At 52.6% G+C, this 22,120-nt stretch overlaps 1 protein-coding gene across 1 annotated transcript in view; it reads right to left on the bottom strand.

Moving 5' to 3' along the window:
- Nucleotides 1–22,120, bottom strand: part of CFAP77 (cilia and flagella associated protein 77) — a 153,888-nt gene that overhangs the window by 6,831 nt on the left and 124,937 nt on the right. Inside the window, exon 5 of the mRNA XM_002691610.6 lies at nucleotides 18,594–18,695. Within this exon, the coding sequence (XP_002691656.3) occupies nucleotides 18,594–18,695 (102 nt within the window). The remainder of the gene's footprint in view (nucleotides 1–18,593; nucleotides 18,696–22,120) is intronic.

Below are 22,120 nucleotides of genomic sequence, written 5' to 3'. Positions count from 1 at the left end.
GTGAAAGGCACTCAGTTGTATCCAACACTTTGTGAGCCCATGGACTGTAGCCCACCAGGCTTCTCTGTCCATGGAATTCTCCAGGCAAGAATGCTGGAGTGGGTTGCCATTCCCCTTTTCAGGGGATCTCCCCGGCCCAGGGATTGAAAGCCGGGTCTCCTGCATTGCAGGCAGATTCTTTACTGTCTGAACCACCAGGGGAGTCCACGAGACAGAAAGAGAAGAGAAGGGGCCTATTCTGTATCCATGAAGTTCCCAGCTCCCGAAGCAGAATATGGAAGTTCACGGAGAGGGGTGTTTCGGCTTTCAGAACACCAAGAAGCAAGTGCCCCTTTGCAGAATGTGCCCTGGAGATCAGCGACTGGGACCTTGGGCCCGTGGCTGTTTTGGTAACAGACTTGCTGTTTGCCAGGCGCAGTGCACTTATTTAACACAAGCCTCAGAGCATGCACTGTTGTCTCCATCTTACAGATGGGGAGCCAGGGGCCCCAGAAGGTTAGGTCACTCGCCCCAGGTCTCACAGAACCCCAGCACCGTGGGGTCCTCCCGGCCCCAGATCCTCACTGAGAAACTCCACTCTCTTAACAAATGCCCAGGAAATGAGTCAAGGGAAAGGCCCTGCTGGAAACCAGGCAGCTCCCATCCCGCCCGCCTGCACACTCTCTCCTCCCAAAATAGCAGCTCCGCCAGAGATGAGGGTCCTAACCACAAGTCAGGCCTCAAGCGCGTGTGGTCATGACCCCGCAGACCCCCAGAGTCAAAGGATGAAGAGCTGTGGAGCAAAGAATTCCTTCCGAGATGCTTCTAAATTAAGCCATCTGCAGTCTGTCTCTGCCTGGAGCTAAGAAACTGTAACGGCTTTGGCAGGAGACAGCTCTGCTGAATGGAGCTGAGTCACTCTCAGGTCAATGCAGGTAAATAAGAGGCAAGCGCCACTGGCCTGCCAGCAGCCCTGGGAGCAGGATGGGCAGGTTGGCGAAGGCGCTGGTCCTGTTTGAATGGGGAGCATCTCAATACATTGCTCAAATAAGGACCAGGTGCCTGCACTACACAGGACATCCTGCGGACGTGCTGGTGAATAAGGCCAGCCCACACGGACCCTGCGAGATGGCACAAGAGGCGGCCGCTGAACGCACTGTACATGGCATCATTTAATGGCAATTAGTAGCACTGTGGACTGGGGAATTCTAAGTCCATCTGGCGGCAGGAAGGTCTTTCTAGAGAGGATGAGGGAGCTATCCAGAAGAGGAAGGCAAAGATGTTCTAGATGAGAGGGACCAGCCCAAACCCTGAGCAAATGTGGCCAAACGGGAGAGAATGAAAGCCAGTGAGTGTGGCTGGGGGACACAGAGACAAGGCCGGGGAGGTGAGCAATTATCACCATCAAGCCTTAAAAAAAGATTTGTTAGGGACCACAATCCCCTGCCTGGATGATACCCTTTGCCTCTCTGTAACCAGATTGGAATAAAAGATTCCCAGAAACCTAGGGTTGAAAGAGACCTCAGAGATCAGTATCTCCCACTCTCCCATTATACAGATGGAAAAGCCAAGGCACAGAGGTGGGAAGTGATTCTCTCAGGGTCTCCATGGTCCTGGGCAGAGCTGACACCAGGAGCCACTCCATCACCATTTCCTGAGGTCCCTGCCCCTGTCCTATGGTCCCCACTCTGCCCCAGGGGATCTGGATTCCTGGATCCCATTTCCCAATTCATTTGAAAGCCTCTGTGCTTTTCCGGTCTACTTGCAATGAATCAACTTTTCATCCGATTGATATCTTTAATTGTGCCTTTGACGTTCATTAATTTTGCTCTTGACGTTGTGGTTTCCTTCTTTGAAGTCTCTCTGTTGTTCTGTTTCCAGCGTCTAGAGTTGTCTGCTTAGCTGTAATTGCCTTTTAATCTTTCTTTTTTCCCCTAATATCAACATTTATAAAACATAGCATTGGCAACTATGTTTCCCTCTAAATTTTCTTTTATCTCATCTCACAAGTTTTGAGAATATTTATTTTTGTTTGATTCTCTTTTCATCTAATCTCCATCAAATCTCATTCGGATTTCTTCTTTCGTCCTGAAGTTATTTATAAATAGGGTTTTACATTTCCAGGCAAGTTCATTAGTTACGTCTGTGACTGATTTTCTAATTTATTTTCTTTGGTGCCAAAGTGATCTGTGTGAATCAGACCCTTTGGTGTTTGTTGAGTTCTTATGCTTGTGTGTGGAGAAGGCAATGGCACCCCACTCCAGTACTCTTGCTTGGAAAATCCCATGGACGGAGGAGCCTGTTACGCTGCAATCCATGGGGTCGCTAAGAGTTGGACACGACTGAGCGACTTCACTTTCACCTTTCACTTTCTTGCATTGGAGAAGGAAATGGCAACCCACTCCAGAGTTCTTGCCTGGAGAGTCCCAGGGATGGGGGAGCCTGGTGGGCTGCCGTCTGTGGGGTTGCACAGAGTCGGACACAACTGAAGCGGCTTAGCAGCAGCAGCAGCACCAGCAGTGACTTGCCTGGTGGTGCAGTGGCTAGGACTCCATGCTCCCAGTGAAGGGGGCCCGGGTTCTATCCCTGATCGGGGAACTAGATCTCACAGGCTGCAAGTAAGATGCAAGAAAGGAACATAAGTAGGATGCCATTTATTTGACAATTTCTAAACCTACACAATGATCCCCTGTGTTATTCAAGCCTCTGCATGAATCTAGTCAAATGGAAAGAAATTGGAGGAAAGAATATGCCCAGAAGTCCTGCCTGGCCTCCCCTCTGGGAGGGAGAGGGGAGGACAGGGAAGCAGAGAGAGCTTCGGTTTTATCTGTTCCCTTATTTGTCTTTTTAAGATGAAAACATGAGGGATGATTTTCAAGCTGCGTTTTGGAGAAGCAGCTTGGGGCCAGAAGTCTCTCCCTCCACACACCCACAATTTAGAGACTTATTTGCTGGTGATTTGTGTTGGATTCCATGGGAATCCTGAGTCCCGTCTCCAGGGTCATTACCAGTGGTGTGTGACTTTGGCTTGAGCCCCTGGTGGGAGGGGGCTAATTCTTGGGAACGATCTAGAGATTTTGATCACCACTGTCGAGTTCACAAATGGAGCAGCTTTCCCACAGTCCCCCCCACCCTGACACATCCTCCTAAAAGGGGCAGGGGGGCCAGGCTGCTTTCCCAAACCCTCTCATGAGCCACACAACGATTCCCCAACTGGACACTAAAATCTCCAATGCCCAGTCTGGGGGCCAAGAAGTCCGGGTAGAATCTGAGAAGAAATAGCCGAGTTAACAACAACAGAAAAATCTCCCCAAGAACTAAAAAAAAAAAAAAAAATGACAGCTATAGAGATTTTAGTTTAGGTTTTTTTTTTAAGTGACAGCCGCTCAGGTGACTGGGAGAGAGATTTCGCTTTAAAAGATTGAGAGGCTGTCTCCTCTAATGAGAGGTACTTGAAAATTATGGATCAGTCCCAGGTCAGTAATTTCTGTCAAGCTCGGGCAGCTGGAGGTCAGAGGCCCCGTAGAACACAAATCCATGTAGGATGTCGCTGGTGGAAGCGGTGGGTCCTGGACTCTGATGGAGCAGGTCTGCAGTGTAAGTAATTAACAAGGGCGGCAGTCTCTCTTGAGACATCTGGTCCCCTAAATTGTTATTCTACTACAGCTCTAATTTCTCTGCGGTCCAAAAATAGATGGAGCAAGGACACAGGGCCTGACCCGCTCTGCTGACACATGCTGTGTTTTCAGAGAACAGCCAAACCTGGGCTTAGAAAACAAACTTCCTGCCTGCCTGCAAGATCTAACGTGGGACCGCGGGGGACCATGTCAGGTGAAGGGGGAGGGGGCAAGGAGTCGGGACAGGGCATCTTCACTGGAAACAGAGGAGACTGATTCTCAGGATGAGACACTGGCTCAAGGAGCCCCAGCTTCTACGTGGCACAGCTGGGCCTGGGAACCAGGTTTCTGCTCCACAGACTGTGAAGTTCCTGAGACTCGGTGGGGCAGAAGAAAAGACAGTCCTGCATTTGTCTTTGAGCAGGAGAATCGATTTGCTACTTCCAGAAGCCAAACAAAATCTCTAGATCATTCCCGAGGATTAGCTGAGGCTAGTCGGCAGCAGTTGAGATCAAAATTGAACAGTGAATCTGTTTGCCAGAGGCTGGTAGATAAATCATAGGGCAATCCCAAGGCAGGGTGTTTGAATTTTCCAAAAAACTCTGGGTTGGTGCCTATCTCTGCTCCTTCAGTGTCTAAGTTTAATAGGCTCCAGATAAGTGAAGCTCCAATACTTATAGCCACCTGATCTGAAGAGTTGACTCATTGGGAAAGACCCTGATGGTGGGAAAGATTGAAGGCAAAAAGAAAAGGGGGCGGCAGAGGATGAGATGGTTAGATAGCATCACCAACTCACTGGACGTGAATTTGAGCAAATTCCAGGAGAAGATCCCCTGGAGGAGGGCATGGCAACCCACTCCAGTATTCTTTCTTGGAGAATCCCATGGACAGAGGGGCCTGGCGGGCTACAGTCCAGGGTCACAAAGAGTCAGACACGACTGAGCAACTGAACGACAACAACAATGAAAGTGAGAGGCACAGTATCTCACTGGGGAGGCTGAGGACACCCTGGACCCTCCCTCATCTGAGGCCATTTCTTGGGGCCCCATTATCACCCTGCTCGGGGCTCCAAAGACAGAATCTGGGCGATGAGCACTCATCTGACTCCAGTGGGCTGCTTTTCCCCAATTTTTAAAATAGCTTTATTGAGATATAAGGGCTTCCCTGGTGGCTCAGCAGTAAAGAATCCACCTGCAATACAGGAGATGCAGACACAGCTTCGATCCCTGGATTGGGAAGATCCCCTGGAGAAGGAATGGTAACCCACTCCAGTATTCTTGCCTGGGAAATCCCATGGACAGAGGACCGGGTGGGCTACAGTCCATAACTTAGTGACTAAACAACAATAACAATTGAGATATAATTCATACACCATAAAATTCACCCCAAGTATATAAATCTTTGCTGTTCACCTGAAACTAACATGAGCTTGTAAATCAGCTATACTCAAATATAAAATAAAAATTAAATTTAAAAAATTTTAAAGAAAAAAATAAAGTTTTCTCCCAAAGAAGTGTATACATCAATGATTTTTAATATATTCATAGGGCTATGCAACCACCAGCACAATGTAAGTTTAGAATATTTTCATAATTCCAGAAAGAAACCTTGGACCCCTAGGAATTGCACCACGTTTCCCTCCCTCCAGCCCCTGCAACAACAAATCTACTCTTTGTCTCTAGACATTTGCCCATTCTGGATATTCCCTGATGATCAAGTCATACAGTACATGGTCTTTGGTGATCAGCTTCTTTCATTCAGCTAACATCCTCAAGTTTCCCCTATGCGGTAGCGTGGCAGTTTATTCAAATGGCCCCTCTAAGGCAGGAATGGCAAGTAGGCAGCACTCCCCATCATGATGTGGCCACATTTGGTCATAAAATATTCTCAGGCTAAATAGAGGCTCCTGAAAAAGTGTGCTGTGATTGATTAGCAAGGTCTGCCATGGGCACCGGAGGGAGAGTGTGCCGTGGATTTGCTCTGAGAGATCAAAACAGGGTCTCCCATGGTAACAAGGAGGGGGCACAAAGACTCAGAACCCCTGGAGAAGACATCCATGTGTCCACCTGCCCTGAACTGTCTCTCTCCTTTTCGGGGCAACCTTGGGGCACCCTCACCCGGGATGGCCAGTGGGTAGGTTAGCAGGAGGGGAGAACACAGAGAACGAAAGAGAGGAGACGGAGGGACCAGCAGGAGGCTGGTGAAAGAGCCAGCATGGACTCCCCAGAGTCTTGTTATTTATAAAATGGGCCCCCCGACCCGCCTTGGGCGTAGGCGCAGGAGACAAATAAGGACTAACACATGCTCCATAGTCATCCCACAGGGGACATCCCACAGGGGACAGTGATGCATGCCACTTAGAGAAATTGCTTCTGCTTTTCAAAACCATTAAACCTTCATTTCGGATGCAGAGGCCAGAATCGTGCTGGTCGTGGCTTTCCATGGAGCCTGTAAGTAGCGTAAGTTCCCGGTGATAAAGCTTGAGTGTGGTTCTGAACTGTGCTCAGCCCCACATCCGCCCCAGCCGGTCCTTTTGTCCGGCACGTCCACCACGGGCTGGGCCAGCTCCCACGGGCTCTGGGAGTCCGCCTGCCTCGGGGTGCCTCTGCAGAAGCTCCATGTGGGAGGCCTGGAAGCCACCGGACCGTCCGGTCACGTTGGCTCTGCTTCCTACCTTCTCTTTGAAAGTCCCCAGGAGAAGGGTGTCAGGCCGGGAGCTGGTGTGTGGAGACCAAATGCAACTCGGGCAGAGAAAGCCCCTTTTCCCCGTCTCCACCGGAGCCCCCTACACACACACACACACACACACGCACGCACATGCACGCACACCCCAGGATGCAAATGATAACCGCAGAGCCATCACTTGTGAAGCTTGACAGAAAATAATGAGAAACACTAAATCTTTTATAAGGTCAACACTCGCCTTAGCCGAGCAGCTGTCAAACAAGAAAAGAATTTAGCGCCGGAGCCACGAAACTTCCATCGGCTCATTAAGCCCAACAGGGCCCGGGCCTGGCGTGGCGGAGAAGACGCGGGGCCTTTCCGTTTTGTGTCAGTAATTTGCGGCGGAGGAGGAAGAAGAAACAGCCCGCGCCAAGGGGGCCTGGGGGGCGGCTGGGGAATCGTTAGGACGCCGGGAGCGGCCCCGGCTCCTAATTGGAAGCATTGGGCATTATCAGCGGAGGATTTGCCTCGGTTCCCTGACAGCTCGTGGGCCCAGAATGATCGCCCACTTGTCAGTGTAAAAGACCATTAAAAACAAACCATTTTGATTTAATTGGAGGCGGTGCACCGTGGGGCCAGGTGAGGCTGCTCGGTAGCCCGGCTCCCCCCAAGCTGCTGCCCCTCTCCCTCGGTGATGGGGCTGGGGGTGGAGCGGGGGGGGCTGGAGGCGAGCGTTTTCCAGACTTTTCTTCGCCTTTCAAAAACTGTCTGAGAAAGGACTGAATGGGAGACGGAAAGAGCTTCACGGTGGCGGCGAGGGCTGTTTTCAATGGGGTTGATCAGCATGCACCGTGACAAGCAGAGCTGCCAGGAAGTGGGGGGGATCTCCCCTTGCCTTTTCAGAGCTCAGATGATGGGCGTCTGCTTGGTGCTCTTCTTCTGGAAGGTGGCCCAGAGGCGTCTGGCTGGAGGGGGGTCAGCCTGCCGGGGTGGAGGGCTATCCCAGCTGGACAGGTTCACCCGCCCACCCCACTTAGACCTGTCAGGATGTGGATGGTCACGGCGGGGTTCTAATCTGCAGTGGGCAGCGAAACTTCCTTTACTCTAATAGACTTCTTTTGTTTTAAACTCAAATGAAGGAGGGAGTTAGGGGAGGAGGCGATGTGCTGACGGAGAACCTTTGTGAACAGGGCAGGCCCCAGAGACCCGGGTGCTCACCCCATGGAGGCCGCGGCGGTGAGGATGCCTGGTTGAGAACTGCTCATCGTCTCAGAAAGAGGAGGCCGCTAGCTGCAGATACTGACCTAAACTCCCAATGGGTCCTCCCATCAGCAACGGGGGCCTCCAAGCACACGGAGCATCTATCCGCTCGTAGCTTTCTGAGTCAGAGGGTAGACTCCCCGACGCCCTGGACTGTGTTTTCCATGTGGATACTCGGTACTGTGCGTGCTGTGGTTACTTGATAAATATTAATTGGCGCCTGCCAGATCTCAGAGAGGGCTATATATTTGTGTATTAATCTCACCCCTCCTACCCCGGCCCCGCAAGCAGGGGTCTCATTTGCTGCCTACTGCTTCTCTGCCAAGACAACACGAGCAGACCACGCGGTGCTAGAGAGCATCTTCCCGAGGGCGAGGGGGGAGTCGCACCAGCCCACTTCTTCATAAACTTCTACTGTTCATTGTGATGAAGGATCAAGCTGGGAGGAGACACCAGATCCCTGGCGAGCATCGAATTCCAGAGCTTCCGATTTTGCTGCCGAGTTTAGGCAATGGGGATTCCTTAATTACTTTCTCTGGAAATTTACCTGACAGTGCTTTCCCAGGTAGCGGCAAGGTGGTTATCCAGGCACACGGTTCCTCGGTTGACAGACTCTTTGATTTTGTGCTTGGTTGCAAATTAAGTCCTTTGCTGAGCTGTCCACGCAGTGCCCGTCAGCGCCTTATCGCTTATTCATATTGGCTGTTGAACAACTCCTGTGTTGCTGCCAGGGAAGCTGGGGACATACTCAGATGTGCGGTGTCCGTGGCTCACTGGGGTAGGGTACAGGCTTGGTGTTGTCTTTCCCCTTTTCTCTTTTTAGAATAATAAGCAGGAAGATTCTTCCAGTATATTTTAAGGAGGAACAGACTCTGTGGTTGAGAGGACTGATCCTGTCAAGTCACAAACAGGAATATTAGAGTTAAGGGTCGTCAACTGGACAGCAAGGACGTTGATGCCATATTCCAGACGCTGTTCCTGGGAAATGTCAATGGACAGGGGACCTTACTTGACTGCTAGGGGTGCCCTGTGGACGTTCAACAAATCCTGGCTGGATTATTGGATGGACAGAGGGATGGATGGATAAATGGATGGATGGATGGATGGATGGGCAGATGGATGGATGAATGGATGGTTGGACTGATGGATGGATAGATGGATGGTTGGACTGATGGATGGATTGTTGCACTGATGGATGGTTGGGTTAGGAGCCTGAGATAAGGCAACAGAGTCCTTAGAAATGCCTCTGAGATTCAAACATCCTTAAAGATCCTCTCCATCTCCTTCAGCTAAACCTATAAGGAGAAGGGGATTTTATTTTCTTCAATATTTGTACCTGCAGTTTTGTTCAAAAATATGTAGAAAGGCAGTTCCAGTTGACAAATCCTCTGTGATAGTGGAGAGAAGGAGAGAAAGTAAGCTGTGTGGCAGACATCATGGCATTCAGGTGACCCATGGTCCCTGCCACACAGGGTCTCACCTTCCGACATTTGGAACTCTGCCTGGAGGAACAATTCAGAACCAGGACATCAGTGACAAAGCAGTATCTTACTCCAGGTATTTGCAGGGCTGTTACTTAGAAGGGGAAGCAGATGGCTCCGCGGGGTTCCAAAGGGAGAGACATGACCTGGAGGTGGAAGGAGGTACAAGCGGGCAGAGCTTTGAGTGAACTTGAAAAGGAAGCTGCTGTGGACTGAAGTGGGTCCCTCTAAAATGTGTGTGTGAAGCCCTGCCCCACAGGGTGATGGCATTGGGAGGTGGTTAAGTTTAGATGAGGTCATGAGGATGGGCCCCCCATGATGGGATTAGCACCCTTTTAGGAAGAGATGCTGGAGTGCTTGGATCACAGTGAGAAGGTGGCTGTCCATAAGCCAGGAAGAGAGGCTCATCAGATCCTGTCCATGCTGGCACCTTGATTTCCAACTTCCAGCCGCCAGAAATAAATATCCATTGCTTAAGCCACCCAGCCTACGGTATTTCTGTAGTAGTGTTCTGAGCAGATTAAGACAGACATCCAGTGACTTCCCTGGAGGTCTGGTGGTTAGGACTCATGCTTCCACTGCAGGGGGCACAGGTTTGATCTCTGGTCAGGGAACTAAGATCCTGCATACTGTGCAACATCACCAAAAAAAAAAAAAAAAAAAGACCGACATTCATAAACCTTACGGCTATTTAATAAACAACAGCCTGCCTCCAATGGGACGTTCCTTTTGAACCCCTGGCCTGCTTTATGTCAAATATATGAAAGGGCGCTGCCTGACTTGGTAAATATGTGCTTTGAACACATCTGTGTAGGAGGAGATGACACGGACCCAGGGAGCTGGGGAGCTACTTACTGAAAATGCAGGCTTGGCAGCTACCCCAGACCCACTGGACTGGGGGCCCTGGGCGGGGGGTGGACCTGGAATCTGCATTTTAAACCTCTCAGAGGACTCCAGGCACAGCCAAGTTTGAGAACTGTTCTTCTAGAAGAGCAGATGGCAAAGCCCTGTCCGACTCAGAGACGCGATTGCTCCGTGACCTTGCCCCAGCCAGGCCCCTGCCAGGTGCTGTCCATGCACAGTTGCATCTGATTCTGCTGTGATCCCCACTTTACAGATGCAGAGGCAGAGGTAGGCTGGGTTCTGGAGCACCAGCGTAGTTTCCACGCCCCCTGGGTTCAGCCCTGCTGCCGGGCTCCATCTCTGCCTTGCATCATTTGATACAACAAGCTTGAACCCCCGATCAATGGGCTCTTTCCTCTTTAGCCTTGGGGCCAAGCTGCAATTTAAAAAATGTTCAGGGGCTTTGTCAAGGTCTAAAGTCTATCAGGGCAGTGGGAAGTTTTGTTTATTGTGAGGGCTTCAATCAGCCAGAGCAGGGCCAGCCACGACCCTCTGGACACCTATAAATACCTGAGTTCCTGACTACCCTTTGCTTTCATTCCCAGGTCCTGCGTTTGGCCCTCACTGGTCCCTGACCTCAGTTGCAGGTCCTTAGTATTTATCAGCCCTTCCAGGGCTTGAGGCCTGGAGGTAGCGGGCCAGAGGGCTCAGCCACCACCTGCCACTTTTTAACAGTGGCCACTGAAGCCTCCAAGCTTTGGTTTCCTCATCTCTGAGATGGCATGACTTATCCCTGTCACGTAGGGTTGCTGTGAGCATTGACACAACACAAGACCGTCCTTCAGAGCACACAGGGGAGCCCCTCGGCAGCTCTTGAAATGTGCGAGCTGTTGGTGAGGCTTTCCGCTGTCCTCCAGGAGCCCCATCTTCTTGGATGTCCTTCCCGCCATGCCTCCAGCCAGTGGACTTTGGTCAAACTATCCACGTTGTCTGCACCGTGGAGGCATCATCTCCCAGGATCCCTTTGAGCAGAGGAAAGGAAGAGGCCAGAGAAAACATCACCATTGTGTCACTTCCTCCCCGATGCATTGTGTTCTCTGATGTCCATGAACTTGGCATCTCCCAGGGTAACCAGGGAGGCTGTGTTTTTTGCTTGCGGCTCGTGGATACGAGGATACCAGCCTCTGCATTCATCCTGCCTGCCCTGTTGACAAACCTCAGTTTGAATGAACCCCGAATTATCTGAGTAGGTGATTTGATGTTGTTTATCTGCGAGACCCTCCTGCTGGCCACATGCCAGGCGGCTAGGACCCCCATCACGCCCACAGCCCTGGTGCCAAGTGACAGAAACTGACAAGTGGGGATGTGCAGAATCGAGGGATTCGTGGGAGATGGGGAAGGAGTCCTTCCAGAGGCGGCAGATGTTAACCTGAACGCCTTCTCAAACCCGGGGAGATTCTCTTTAGATCACGGAGGATGGATTCTCTTGGTGATGAGCTGGAAGAAGAAACCGGGGACCTGGAAAGTCTTATCAACTCCCAAAACTCAACATGAGATTCTAGCCATCTCCAGAGATTAGACATATATACCTGACGTCAAAACAGGCTGGTCTTAGTCTATTTTCCAGCTGATTTTCAACACGAAATGGCAACCATCTTACAGAAAAACCTGAAGGAACTTTTCAGCCAACCCAATATTTTGGCCACCCAGTGGGGGAGGGCGGAAGTGCCTCCTGGATTAAATTGCAAATTCCTGGGTGCTGGAAAGATTACAGGGACAGCTGGGCTGGGGGGGGTTGGAATCCCCAGGTTGCAGGGCTGTTTCTGGTGCGCGTGCCAGCTCCTGCCTCCCCTACAACGCCTGCCACCTCCTTCCACGACCCGGGTGCGCCCAGACTTCAAAATTTCTCCAGCAGCGCCAGAAATGTTGCCTCTGTCTCCTCTAGCCCGCCCCCACCTCACCCAGCCTCCTCTTTCCCTCTTGTCCGCATTCTCAGAGCTTCGGCTCACCATGATTTGAGCAGCAGTGTCACCTCGTGAGCAGGTGCCTAAAAATTCTGCCTCTCTGAGGTGCCGGATTATGTAAAACCAATTAAGCCCCTGCCTTTATTCCTTTGGCGAGTCAGCCTTCCCGCATGCTGATCTGATTTGTGATGGAGCGGGGCGGGGGCTGGGGGGTGGAATATGTATTTAGGGAAGACTTGTCAAGAGCATCAGGGCCTCTGAATCATTCTTCCTCTTGCCCCATCTCCCCGTGTGTGACATATTCCATCACTGCTCTCAGTGCCCTACACGGCACCCTGAGATGATTCTTCTTCCAACGCGACAGCGAGGCAGTGTTCTTAAAATACATCCCTGGTGTGGGGCCTCGGGGAGGGCCAGTCCACCTGGAGTCTGCTCTTTCTGGAGGAGTGACTTTGGGGCTGGAGATGCCCGTTCGGAGAATGGTCCATCTTTATTTGAACCGTGCAGGCTGTCTGCAAAGAGGGCGGCTGTGGGGTGGACGGGCTGAGAGGCCGCTCTGGGGCTTTAACAGAGAGTTAACCTTCCAGCCTGCTATGATTTGTAAGAGAGCTTAAAGGTGGGAAAGAAAATCCTTTTCTTAGATTCAGCAGCTTCCACTAATCAGCTGCATCTCTGGGTGTCACTGCTTGGCTGACTGCTGATTTTTTTTTTTTCCTTCCTCGCTGTCTCCTGTTCTATTAGGGAGTCAGGGGCCCAGGAGACCCGAGGCAGGGTTAGTCTTCCACAAAGAGAGGAGTCTGATCCCAGCGTTCAGAGCATAGGAGCTTGTAAATCAAACTGTTAGCTTAATAGCTTGGGCCATTATTCTAAAGCAGTGGGGCTGAAACCAAAAGCCAAATGAAAATATAGTCAATTTGTTCATACTTTAGTGACTGAATGACTATGTAATGTCAGTGGGGTATCGGGGCTGTAGAGGGCTTGGTGGGGGAGAGGCGGAGGGTTCAGGTTGAAGCAGAGACCCCGAGGTGCTTGGGCAAATCCCCCTCTAGAGTGGATCTTGGCAATTATAACACAGACTTAGCCATAGAGGTCCAGATTCCACAAGTCAGCCGCCTTCTTGGCTGGGGGAGAGTGCCGGCCTCTGACCTTCAGGCCTGATGGAAACTGCTTAGGGGAGACCGGGCTTCGCCGGCAACTCTGGGAGCGCTCCGAGAGCCATGAGGAGGAACAGGGCCGAAAGGGGCTTGAGCACAGGGACAGGCACCCCAGGGAAGGATGTAGAGTCCCCACCCTTTAAAAGCATTTTAAAAATTATTTTATTATTCCCATTGCTATTTTGTTTATTTTCATTTGTTTGGCCTTGCCATGTGGCCTGTGGGATCTTAGTTCCTTGACCAGAGATCAAACCCGTGCCCCCTGCATTGGAAGCGAGGAGTCTTAACCACTAGCCCACCAGGGAAGTCCCTAAAAAAACATCAAAAAAAAACTAACTGGCTTTGTAAAAGTTACATGTACTCACTATAAAAATGGAAACTGCAGGAAAGAGAGTCTGAGAAAATCAAACAGCCTCTAACTCACCCCAGGAATTACCACTGCTGCCACTTGGGGCCCCCCTCCTGGACATCTGTTCTGGAGCACCGACCCCACGTGACAGATGGGTGCCTCCATTCAGACAGGGTCACATAAGACAGGTTCTTTCCCCAATAATATGTAGGCCAAGCAATACTAAACCGGGGAAATATGATTAAAATGCCAATAAGTACAGGCTAAAGTCAGTATTTTCAGTGGTGGACTTCCCTGGTGGTCCAGTGATAAGAATCCACCTGCCAATGCAGGGCACACGGGGTCTGATCCTTGACCCGGGAGGACCCCACACGTCACAGGGCAGCCGAGCCCAGGCACCGCGACTACTGAGCCCACGAGCGCTCTAGAGCCCGTGTTTGGAAACGAAAGGAGACGACAGAGCGAGAAGCCCACTCCCGGCAACTAGAGAGTCGCCCTCACCCTGGTCGCCGCAACTAGAGAAAGCCTGCACGACGGCCAAGACCCAGCACAGCCAAACATAAATAAAACGTGTTAAGGTGTTTTCAGTGGCTGCGTAATATCGTGACACTGTACATTGTAATATCCGCGTAACGTGTCCCAACATATAGCCATTGCTGGGCCTGGCACGTCTCCAGCCTCTCACCACCGCTGTCGGGACAGCCGTAAACATAGGGGGCACCCCACGCCTTTGTCTCTGGTGCTTTATCATTGGTAGTCTTTTCGTAAAAGGGGATAAAACTGTCTGTTTTTCTTGATTTAATACCAGGAGACCAGAGAATATATGGTTCAGATTGGGTCACTTTTGAGAGCAGAGGGGCACTTGTTAATAATTCTGCCTCCCAACGGGCCCCAGGGAGGGCTGTCCTGGGGAGCCAGACCCCCGCCCCGCCCAGGGACGCCCAGGGAGGCTTCCACAAAAGGCCGGAGAACAGGCTGGGCCGACTGGAGCGTGCATGGGGTTGGAGCTTTTGTTACGGGGGGTCATCCCCACCCCCAGACTTGGGGCTGCCAACTCAGGTTGACATCCCCCCAGCATTTCAGGCTGAGAGAATTGGACGCCCAGGGCTGGAACTTCTCCAGATTTCCCCATCTAGCCGTCCACCTGCACAGTTCCCTGTCTCCACCAGCCGTCTGTCCACTTTACTCTTTGCCTGTCGCCAGCAGCCCTGTGGAGGCATATTGTCAGCTCTGAGAACAGGGTCTGACACAAAGGCGCTCAGGGATGAGGTTTGTAAATGAATGAATGAATGAACAAGTGAATGAGTGATCACCAGGACCATCCTCGTGGCAGCTGCCATTTATTGGCGGCTTGATAAGGGTCGGGTGCTCTGCTAAGCACTGTGCACATGTTCCCATCAAACCCTCCCAGCAGCTCTGCCGACAGGCACAGGCCCATTTTACAGAAGAGGAAACGGGACCTTGGACAGGTCAAGCCACGTGCCAGGTCGGGCATGGTGGGGTCACCAGCCGGCGCAGGTCTGGCCGACCCTGGAGTCGCGCACACACAAACATACCGCACTGCCCCTGTCTCCTACTCTGCTGGCCCCCAGTGCACCTCGTGGAGGGCAGAGACAGCCCGGCCAGCAGGAACAGAAGGTGCAGGCTCCAAGCCCAGCAGTCCCCCCACTCAGGGACGAGGCGATGAATTCATGTCCCTTCCTGAGAATGAGGGCCTGTCCCAGTTCACCCCAGTTTGGGGTCTGCAGCCTCCACGAGCCCTGTGCTTCCCGCCATGTGGCTGCTTGGTCCTGGAAGCTGGGGTTGGAAGAGACCCTTAAGAACCAGTGCCCCACCACCCCATTTTCAGGTGGGGAAACTGAGGCCCGGGGAGGGCCAGTCACTGGTCCAGGCCCGGGGGCTGGCTGGCGGCTCGTTGTGAGCATCCTGGCAGAGAGGCCACTCGCCAGCTGTCGGCCGACCCTCCCTCTGGGCACTGGCCGTCGCGTGGCAACTGCTGGCTGCACAGCCCAGGAGGTAGCGCTGGAAACCGTGTGTCCGGAAAGGGAGCCCCACCGAGGGGTGCTTCTGCTCTGCTCCCTCCATGGTCCCTCTGGGCTCAGACGGGAGGGGCCCCGAGTGGCACCCGGTGGGGACGGGTGGGTAGAAAGCCAGCTCGCTCCGCACTGACCCGGCCCGGGAGCGCCCGCGCCCTGCCTGCTGCTTTTCCGTGTGAAAGGTGTTTAATTATTTCTGACAGAGTTCAGCGTCGACATCTGTTCGCGAGCGGGGAGAGTCCATTTAGGTTATCCATCACCGTGACAGATTCCACTTTTTTGGAAGCGCATTTTCCTTTCATAATGGGGCCGGGTGGGGAAGGGGGCAGGCGGATCAGCACAGACACGAGGCACAAAGACTCTCCTGGGGCCCCGACAACATCCAGAGCCCCCTCCCTGCCCCAAGGGAGGAGCGGCTCTAGCCACGACTGGCCCTTGTGGGTCCAGACCCCGCCTGTGGCTGCCGGGCTGGTGGGCACTGGGACATTTAAGTTGGGAAGGGGGTCTCACAGGGTCTGTGAAAGGCTATTCAATTCTTCTGTCCTCCTGGGCATTACTGGCCATTCATTCGTTCATCCAATCCTTCATTCATTCTTCCCACAAACACTTACTGGTCACCTGTTGGGTGTCAGGGCTTTCTTGGTGGCTCCAATGGTAAAGAATCCACCTGCCAATGCAGGAGATGTAGGAGACCCAGGTTCAACTTCTGGGTGGGGAAGATCCCCTGGAGGAGGAAGTGGCAACCCAGTCCAGTGTTCTTGCCTGGGAAATCCCATGGACAGAGGAGCTTGGTGGACTACAGTCCATGAGGTCACAAAAGAGTCAGACACAACTGAGCGGCTAACGTTGAAAATGTTAATCACTGCTGGGTGTCAGGCCCCATGCTGCACTCCTGAGACACTGTGGGGACACAACAGACATGCCCTTGTGGGCTCACACTTTACTGGGGAAGATGGACATTGAACAACGAGTGGCCCAGTTAATGAATGAACTGCAGTGCAGCTAAGTGCCTCAAAGGGGCAGAAAAGAGCCCACTGGTATCAAAGAGGGGACCTGCCAGGGTGGGACTGGAAAGTGAAGGACAGTGTCCTCAGGAGGCATCACTGCCCAGCCACCAGAGAAGAGGCCCTGGACCAGGTAGGAACCCCTTTCTCTCAGGGCAAGTTCCTTCCCCTCTCTGAGCCTCAGTCTCCTCATCTGTAGAATGGACATTTTCATCTATGAGATAATGCATGTCTGGCACTTGGGACACAGTAGGAGCTCAGGAAGTACTTTTCACCAGTGGTATTTCCCAGTAGGGAGGGGGCTGAGTGTCTCGGCAGTGGCGGCAGCACCCTGGGGCTCTTGGCTCCTCTGTGGGGCTGTCCTGGCTGGTGCCCAAGGACCAGCCCTGCTAAGATTCCTGTGGCTGAACTTCCATGGCCCATGAGCCTCCCCGGTGAAGAAGAGAAAACATCCGGTAAGCTCAGGCGCTTGCATTTTATTCTACTTCTTGTTATTTCAATGGCACAGTGGGTGGTGCCTTTGACCTCGGGCCTGGCGGTTAGAGGGACCTGGGTTCCAGGTCCAGCCACTTGAAAATGAACACCATCCCTGCCAGTCCTCCACAGAACTCAGGTAAGGATGCTATGTGAAATAATATATGTAAATGACTCAGCATGAACACCGGGATGGCATCACAGGTGGGTGGCCCTGCTCCTAACGGGTTTTTATAACAACAGTCTTAAGATCAGAAGAGACCTGTGCTCAGTTGAGTCAAACCCCCTCTCTTAGACTCATTGGAAAAGACCCTGATGCTGGGAAGGATTGAAGGTAGGAGAAGGGGGCAACAGAGGATGAGATGGTTGGATGGAATCATTGACCCAATGGATATGAGTTTGATCAAACTCCGGGAGTTGGTGATGGTCAGGGAAGCCTGGCGTGTTGCAGTCCATGGGGTAGTAGAGAATCGGATACAACCGAGCGATTGAACAAGAAGAAGAAATAGAAACTCATTTATTTCTGGATTTCTGCTCCTACTCTGGGCCAGGCTGTGGGGGTACCTGCGGGTGAGACAGGGCTCCTGACACAGGGGAATCTGTGTTACTTGGGTGGGGTGTGTTGGACAGGGAAAGGGACCCTTTCCTTGCTCCATCAGGGTCAGGGGAGACCACCTGAGCCCTTTGTCCATTGCCTTGGGAGCTACGTGTGTGCTTAGTCAATCAGTCATGTCTGAATCTTTGCAGCCCCCTGGACTGTAGCCCGCCAGGCTCCTCGGTCTGTGGAATTCTCCAGACAAGAATACCAGAGTGGGTAACCATTCCCTTCTCCTGGGATCTTCCTGACCCAGAGATTGAATCCAGGTCTCCTGCATTTGCAGGCGGCGGCTTTACCATCTGAGCCACCAGGGAAACCCCTAGGAACTATAGGTAGATTTTAAATCAGAGATGAGGGGCTGAGAGGGGCTGGGGATTGGCATTGTAGAGCAGACTGCCAGCAGGTTATCTCGTGCCCAGGGAGCTGTGGGTCCCATCCCTCCCTGGGCAGGGTCCCCAGGATGTCTGTCCTCCCGCCCCACCACAGACATCGAATGTCAGGAAAATCAGAAAAAGAAGAGTGAATGAGGAAAGGCGACAGAAAGAGGGGCTAGAAAGGAGGCTGCGGGCCAAACGCCCGAGTGTGGAGACGGGGCAGGAGGGATGAGAGCGAAAAGGAAGGAACCTGGGGGAGGCGATGGGCGCTGCCCAGGCTGGCTGGGGAGCGGCAACAGGCCAGCGGCACCCGGCACACCCCGCTCCCCTGCACTGTGCCCGGCCCTGCCCGTGTGTGCGGCGACAGCCCGGCGTGACGGGCAGTGGGGCGAATGGCCACTGACATATGCTGATGGCGGCCACTTGGGCAGGACATGGGCGCCGCATCAAGGGCGGCAGGCAGGCCTCGCTGGCGGCCTGTTCAGTTGCATTAGGCTCAGGAAGGCACGGGCCCCTTCATTGTCTAAATTGCAGTTTAACTCAAACAAGCGGCTGGGCCTGGTCTGGCCAGGAATGTGGCTTTGTGCGGCTGCCTCCCCGGGGCCAGGCTGTCCCTGGCGGCACTTAGGAAGGGCTCCAACAGGTTAGCTCTTCCTAGCATTGCTGCTGTTGTTGTCATTGTCGTACCAGTCGAGGGGTAGAAGCCCATGGAAGCCCACATCTAGAGGACACGTAAGGAACAGGAAGCGGGGGCATCCGCTGGGTGCGGGCAGGGGCAGTTGGAGGTGGGACTTACCTTCTGGAAGTGAGGCATGTGCCAGAGGGTGTCGAGCCCCATGGGCGGCTTGTACTTCCTCAGCTGACTGCTCCGGGTCTCGTAGAGCTTCCCGAGGATCACCTGCAGGTCAGAGAAAGGCCGAGGCCCGGTGGTGACCGGCTCCTGCAGAGGCCGGAGCCACAATGAAGGGACTGGAATTCCTGCTGGGGCAGCCCTGTGGGGCATTTTCCCCCTGGTTCTGGCCCTTCTCCCAGTCTGATTTCACGGCATCTGTACCCCTGGCCTTGCCTGGGACCAGGTGGACTTGGGGAGGGGACCATAGGGCTGCTGAGAGCGTGCTGTTTTGGTTTCTGGTTCGACCCTAGAACTCTCTGGGTTCTGGAAGGCAGCTGCCTCAAGGGCAGGGATGTGTCCTCCTTAGCTAAGACAGCCCTGGTGGTTACCAGGAATGCCACCAGACCTGAACGAATGAATGATTTGACGGGGCTGTTGCCATTTCTGGGAAGCAGGTCCTCAGCATTGTCTGCTCGTGGAAAAGCAAGGAGGACTCCTATGAGAGGAGGAATTAGAGGGCTCAGTGGAGAGCCCTTGAGGTCTCTGTGGGTGGGATTTCGAGCCGCAGAGGCGGTCCAGCTCCTCCTTAGCTGCACGCCCCGTACCCACGAACAGATGCTGCGAGCCTATGGTTAGGGACCCGTAGCTCACGGGGTCTGCTGTGGACTGAACTGTGTCCCCTCCAAATCCATATGGTGAAGCCCTAGCCCTAAGTTGGGACCGTTATTTGGAGCTGGGCCTTTAAGGAGGTGATTAAGGCTCAGTGACGTCAGAGGATGGGGCTGTAATCCAATAGGACAGACGTCCTTACACAAAGCGGAAGAGACACCAGGGGTGTCTGTGAGGATGGGGTGAGAAGGCAGCCGTCTTCAGGCCGAGGAGAGAGGCCTCCAGGGCAACTGGCGCTGCCACCCCCACCTTGGACTTCCAGCCTCCAGGATTTCTGTGGTTTAAGCCACCCAGTCTATCATACGTTGTCACGGTCACCCCAGCAGACTCACCCAAGGTCCCCGGCCCCCAGTTGCAGGATCAGAGGGGGACTCCGATTCAATGTGTGCCCCTGGGGAACTCCATGCACAGTCAGACCTTAGCTCACAGCTGTGACCTTGTCAGAACTCAAAACCTCCTAGGGGAGTTAGCAGGTAAATAGGGGGCTCTTGTTTATACCTAGAGCTAGAGAGTTGGAGCTCCACACCTGGAGTGGATGAGCTGGACGATGCGCTGGTACCCAAGTGACCCAAAGAGCATGGGCCACTGCAGAGAGGGGCATGAGAGAGCGACACAGGTCAGACGGTGCAGCCAACAAATAAAAGCTGACCTCAGTGTAACCAAAGACGCCACCACCCTATCGAACCCCTTTTATTTTACTTTTTTTTATAAGATAGCATCTCTTTATTTTATTGATTTATTTTTTGGCCGAGCCATGCAGCATGTGGGATCTTAGTTCCCTGACTAGGGATCAAACCAGGGTCCCCTGCATTGGGAGCATGGAGCCCTAACCACTGGACTGGCAGGGAACCCCTTTTATTGACTTATTTTGTTAATCAATTATATTAATTTTATTTAATGTGTCTGTGGATAACTTCTGAGCCCTTTGGATCAACTCTCCCCTCTGCTTCCTAGAACAGCAGCTTTGAAACTTCATCTCAAATCAAAGCTGAGAGGCTGCCTCACCAGGGCTTAATGACCCGGGCCTCAGAATTAGGAGGATGAAAGTGAATCTTGGCACCTTTCTCAACCTCAGTTTCCACTGCAGGAAATGGGGTACAGATGCCTAGCAAACAGGTTCTTATAGGATTTGCTGAGTTAGCTTTGAGCAGAGTGTCTGGTCCTAGATGATTGCTCACTAAATGGAAGCCAGTTTCCAGGAATTTCATTTGGGGTCATCACCGTCCAAGACCCAGGACATCCTGAGCTGCTAAGAGACAAGTTTCTCCTAAGATGGGAGCGATCTGACCTTGTAAATCAAGCATCTCATCAACCCTAACAGACTACATGTCAGCTCCTCAGTGTTTTGAGGGTCTGGGTATTTGTAGCCCTTTGATAGAAAGCATCACAGCCACAGAGAATCTTGGAACAGAAGAACTCTGTGGTTGGTTTGACAAGTGCTTTTTAAGTGCTTACTATGTCCTGTGAAAGTGTTAGTCACTCAGTCGTGTCTGACTCTGTGACCCCATGGACTATAGCCCGCCAGGCTCCTCTGTCCCTGGAATTCTCCAGGCAAGAATATTGGAGTGGGTGGCCATTTCCTTCTCCAGGGGATCCTCCCGAAACAGCAATCAAACTCAGGTCTCCTGCATCGCAGGTGGATTCTTTACCCTCTGAGCCACCAGGGAAGCCCCCTTCTATGTCCTGGGAAGCCCTGACTATGTGCTGGGCTCTCATTCAACCTGACCCCCTTTTTTGCCCATCAAGGTCATTGAGACCCCAGTTTGGATGGCATCACTGACTCAATGGACATGAGTTTGAGCAAACTCCGGGAGACAGTAAAGGACAAGGAAACCTGGTGTACTATGGTCTATGGGTTTGCAAAGAGTCAGACACGACTGAGAGACTGAACAGCAACAACCAAAGCGGCGATCCACTCAAAGCCACAACCTCCTGGGCTGGCACCAGTCCCCGACCAGTACCTGGGGTGGAGCCACTGATAGCGGTTGACTACAGTCCAATACTTTGGCCACCCGATGTGAAGAGCTGACTCACTGGAAAAGACCCTGATGCTGGGAAAGATTGAAGGCGAGAGGAGAAGGGGACGGAAGAGGATGAGATGGTTGGATGGCATCACCAATGCGATGGACATGAGTTTGAGCAAGCTCTGGGAGTTGGTGATGGACAGGGAAGCCTGGCGTGCTGCAGTCCATGGGGGTCACAGAGAGTCAGACATGACTGAGTGACTGAACTGAACTGAACTGAACAGGGTTCTCTGTTGAAAAAGGAGGGGCACTGGCCATAAGACTGTCTCTAGATTCAGGAGACGTGTCCTCGGAGGCTCCAGATTCCATGGACCTGTGGCCCTCTGAGTTGTTGTGAAACAGCTGCTAATTAAAAACACGACTCTGGCCTGGAGCTATCGATATGAAGTAGCAGCATGTAACGGTAATGCTTCCTTGGAAAAAACTGGTCGTTACCATAGTGAGCTCTTTCTTGAGCTATTGACGAATAAACTAGTCATGGACTGCTTTTAAAATATTATTACAGAGACTTCCCCGGTGGCACACTGGGTAAAAATCCGCCTGCCAGTGTAGGGGATACGGGTTCGATCCTGTATTGAATGTAGATTCGGGAAGATTCTATGTGCCAAGGAGCATCTAAGCCCGCATGCCACAGCTACTGAGGCTGTGTGGCGCAACTACTGAAGCCCGTGTGCCTGGAATCTGTGCTCAGCAACAAGAGAAGTCCCCACAATGAGAAGCCTGTACACCCCAACAAAGAGAAGCCCCCGCTCACGGCAACTGCAGAACGCCCACGTGCCGCGATGGAGACTCATGAAG

The sequence above is a fragment of the Bos taurus genome, chromosome 11 (genome assembly GCF_002263795.3).
Source record: "Bos taurus isolate L1 Dominette 01449 registration number 42190680 breed Hereford chromosome 11, ARS-UCD2.0, whole genome shotgun sequence".
In the NCBI taxonomy this organism is placed as follows: domain Eukaryota; kingdom Metazoa; phylum Chordata; class Mammalia; order Artiodactyla; family Bovidae; genus Bos; species Bos taurus.
The sequence above is the reverse complement of the archived record's forward strand: the minus strand, read 5'-3'. Positions and strand labels throughout refer to the sequence as shown.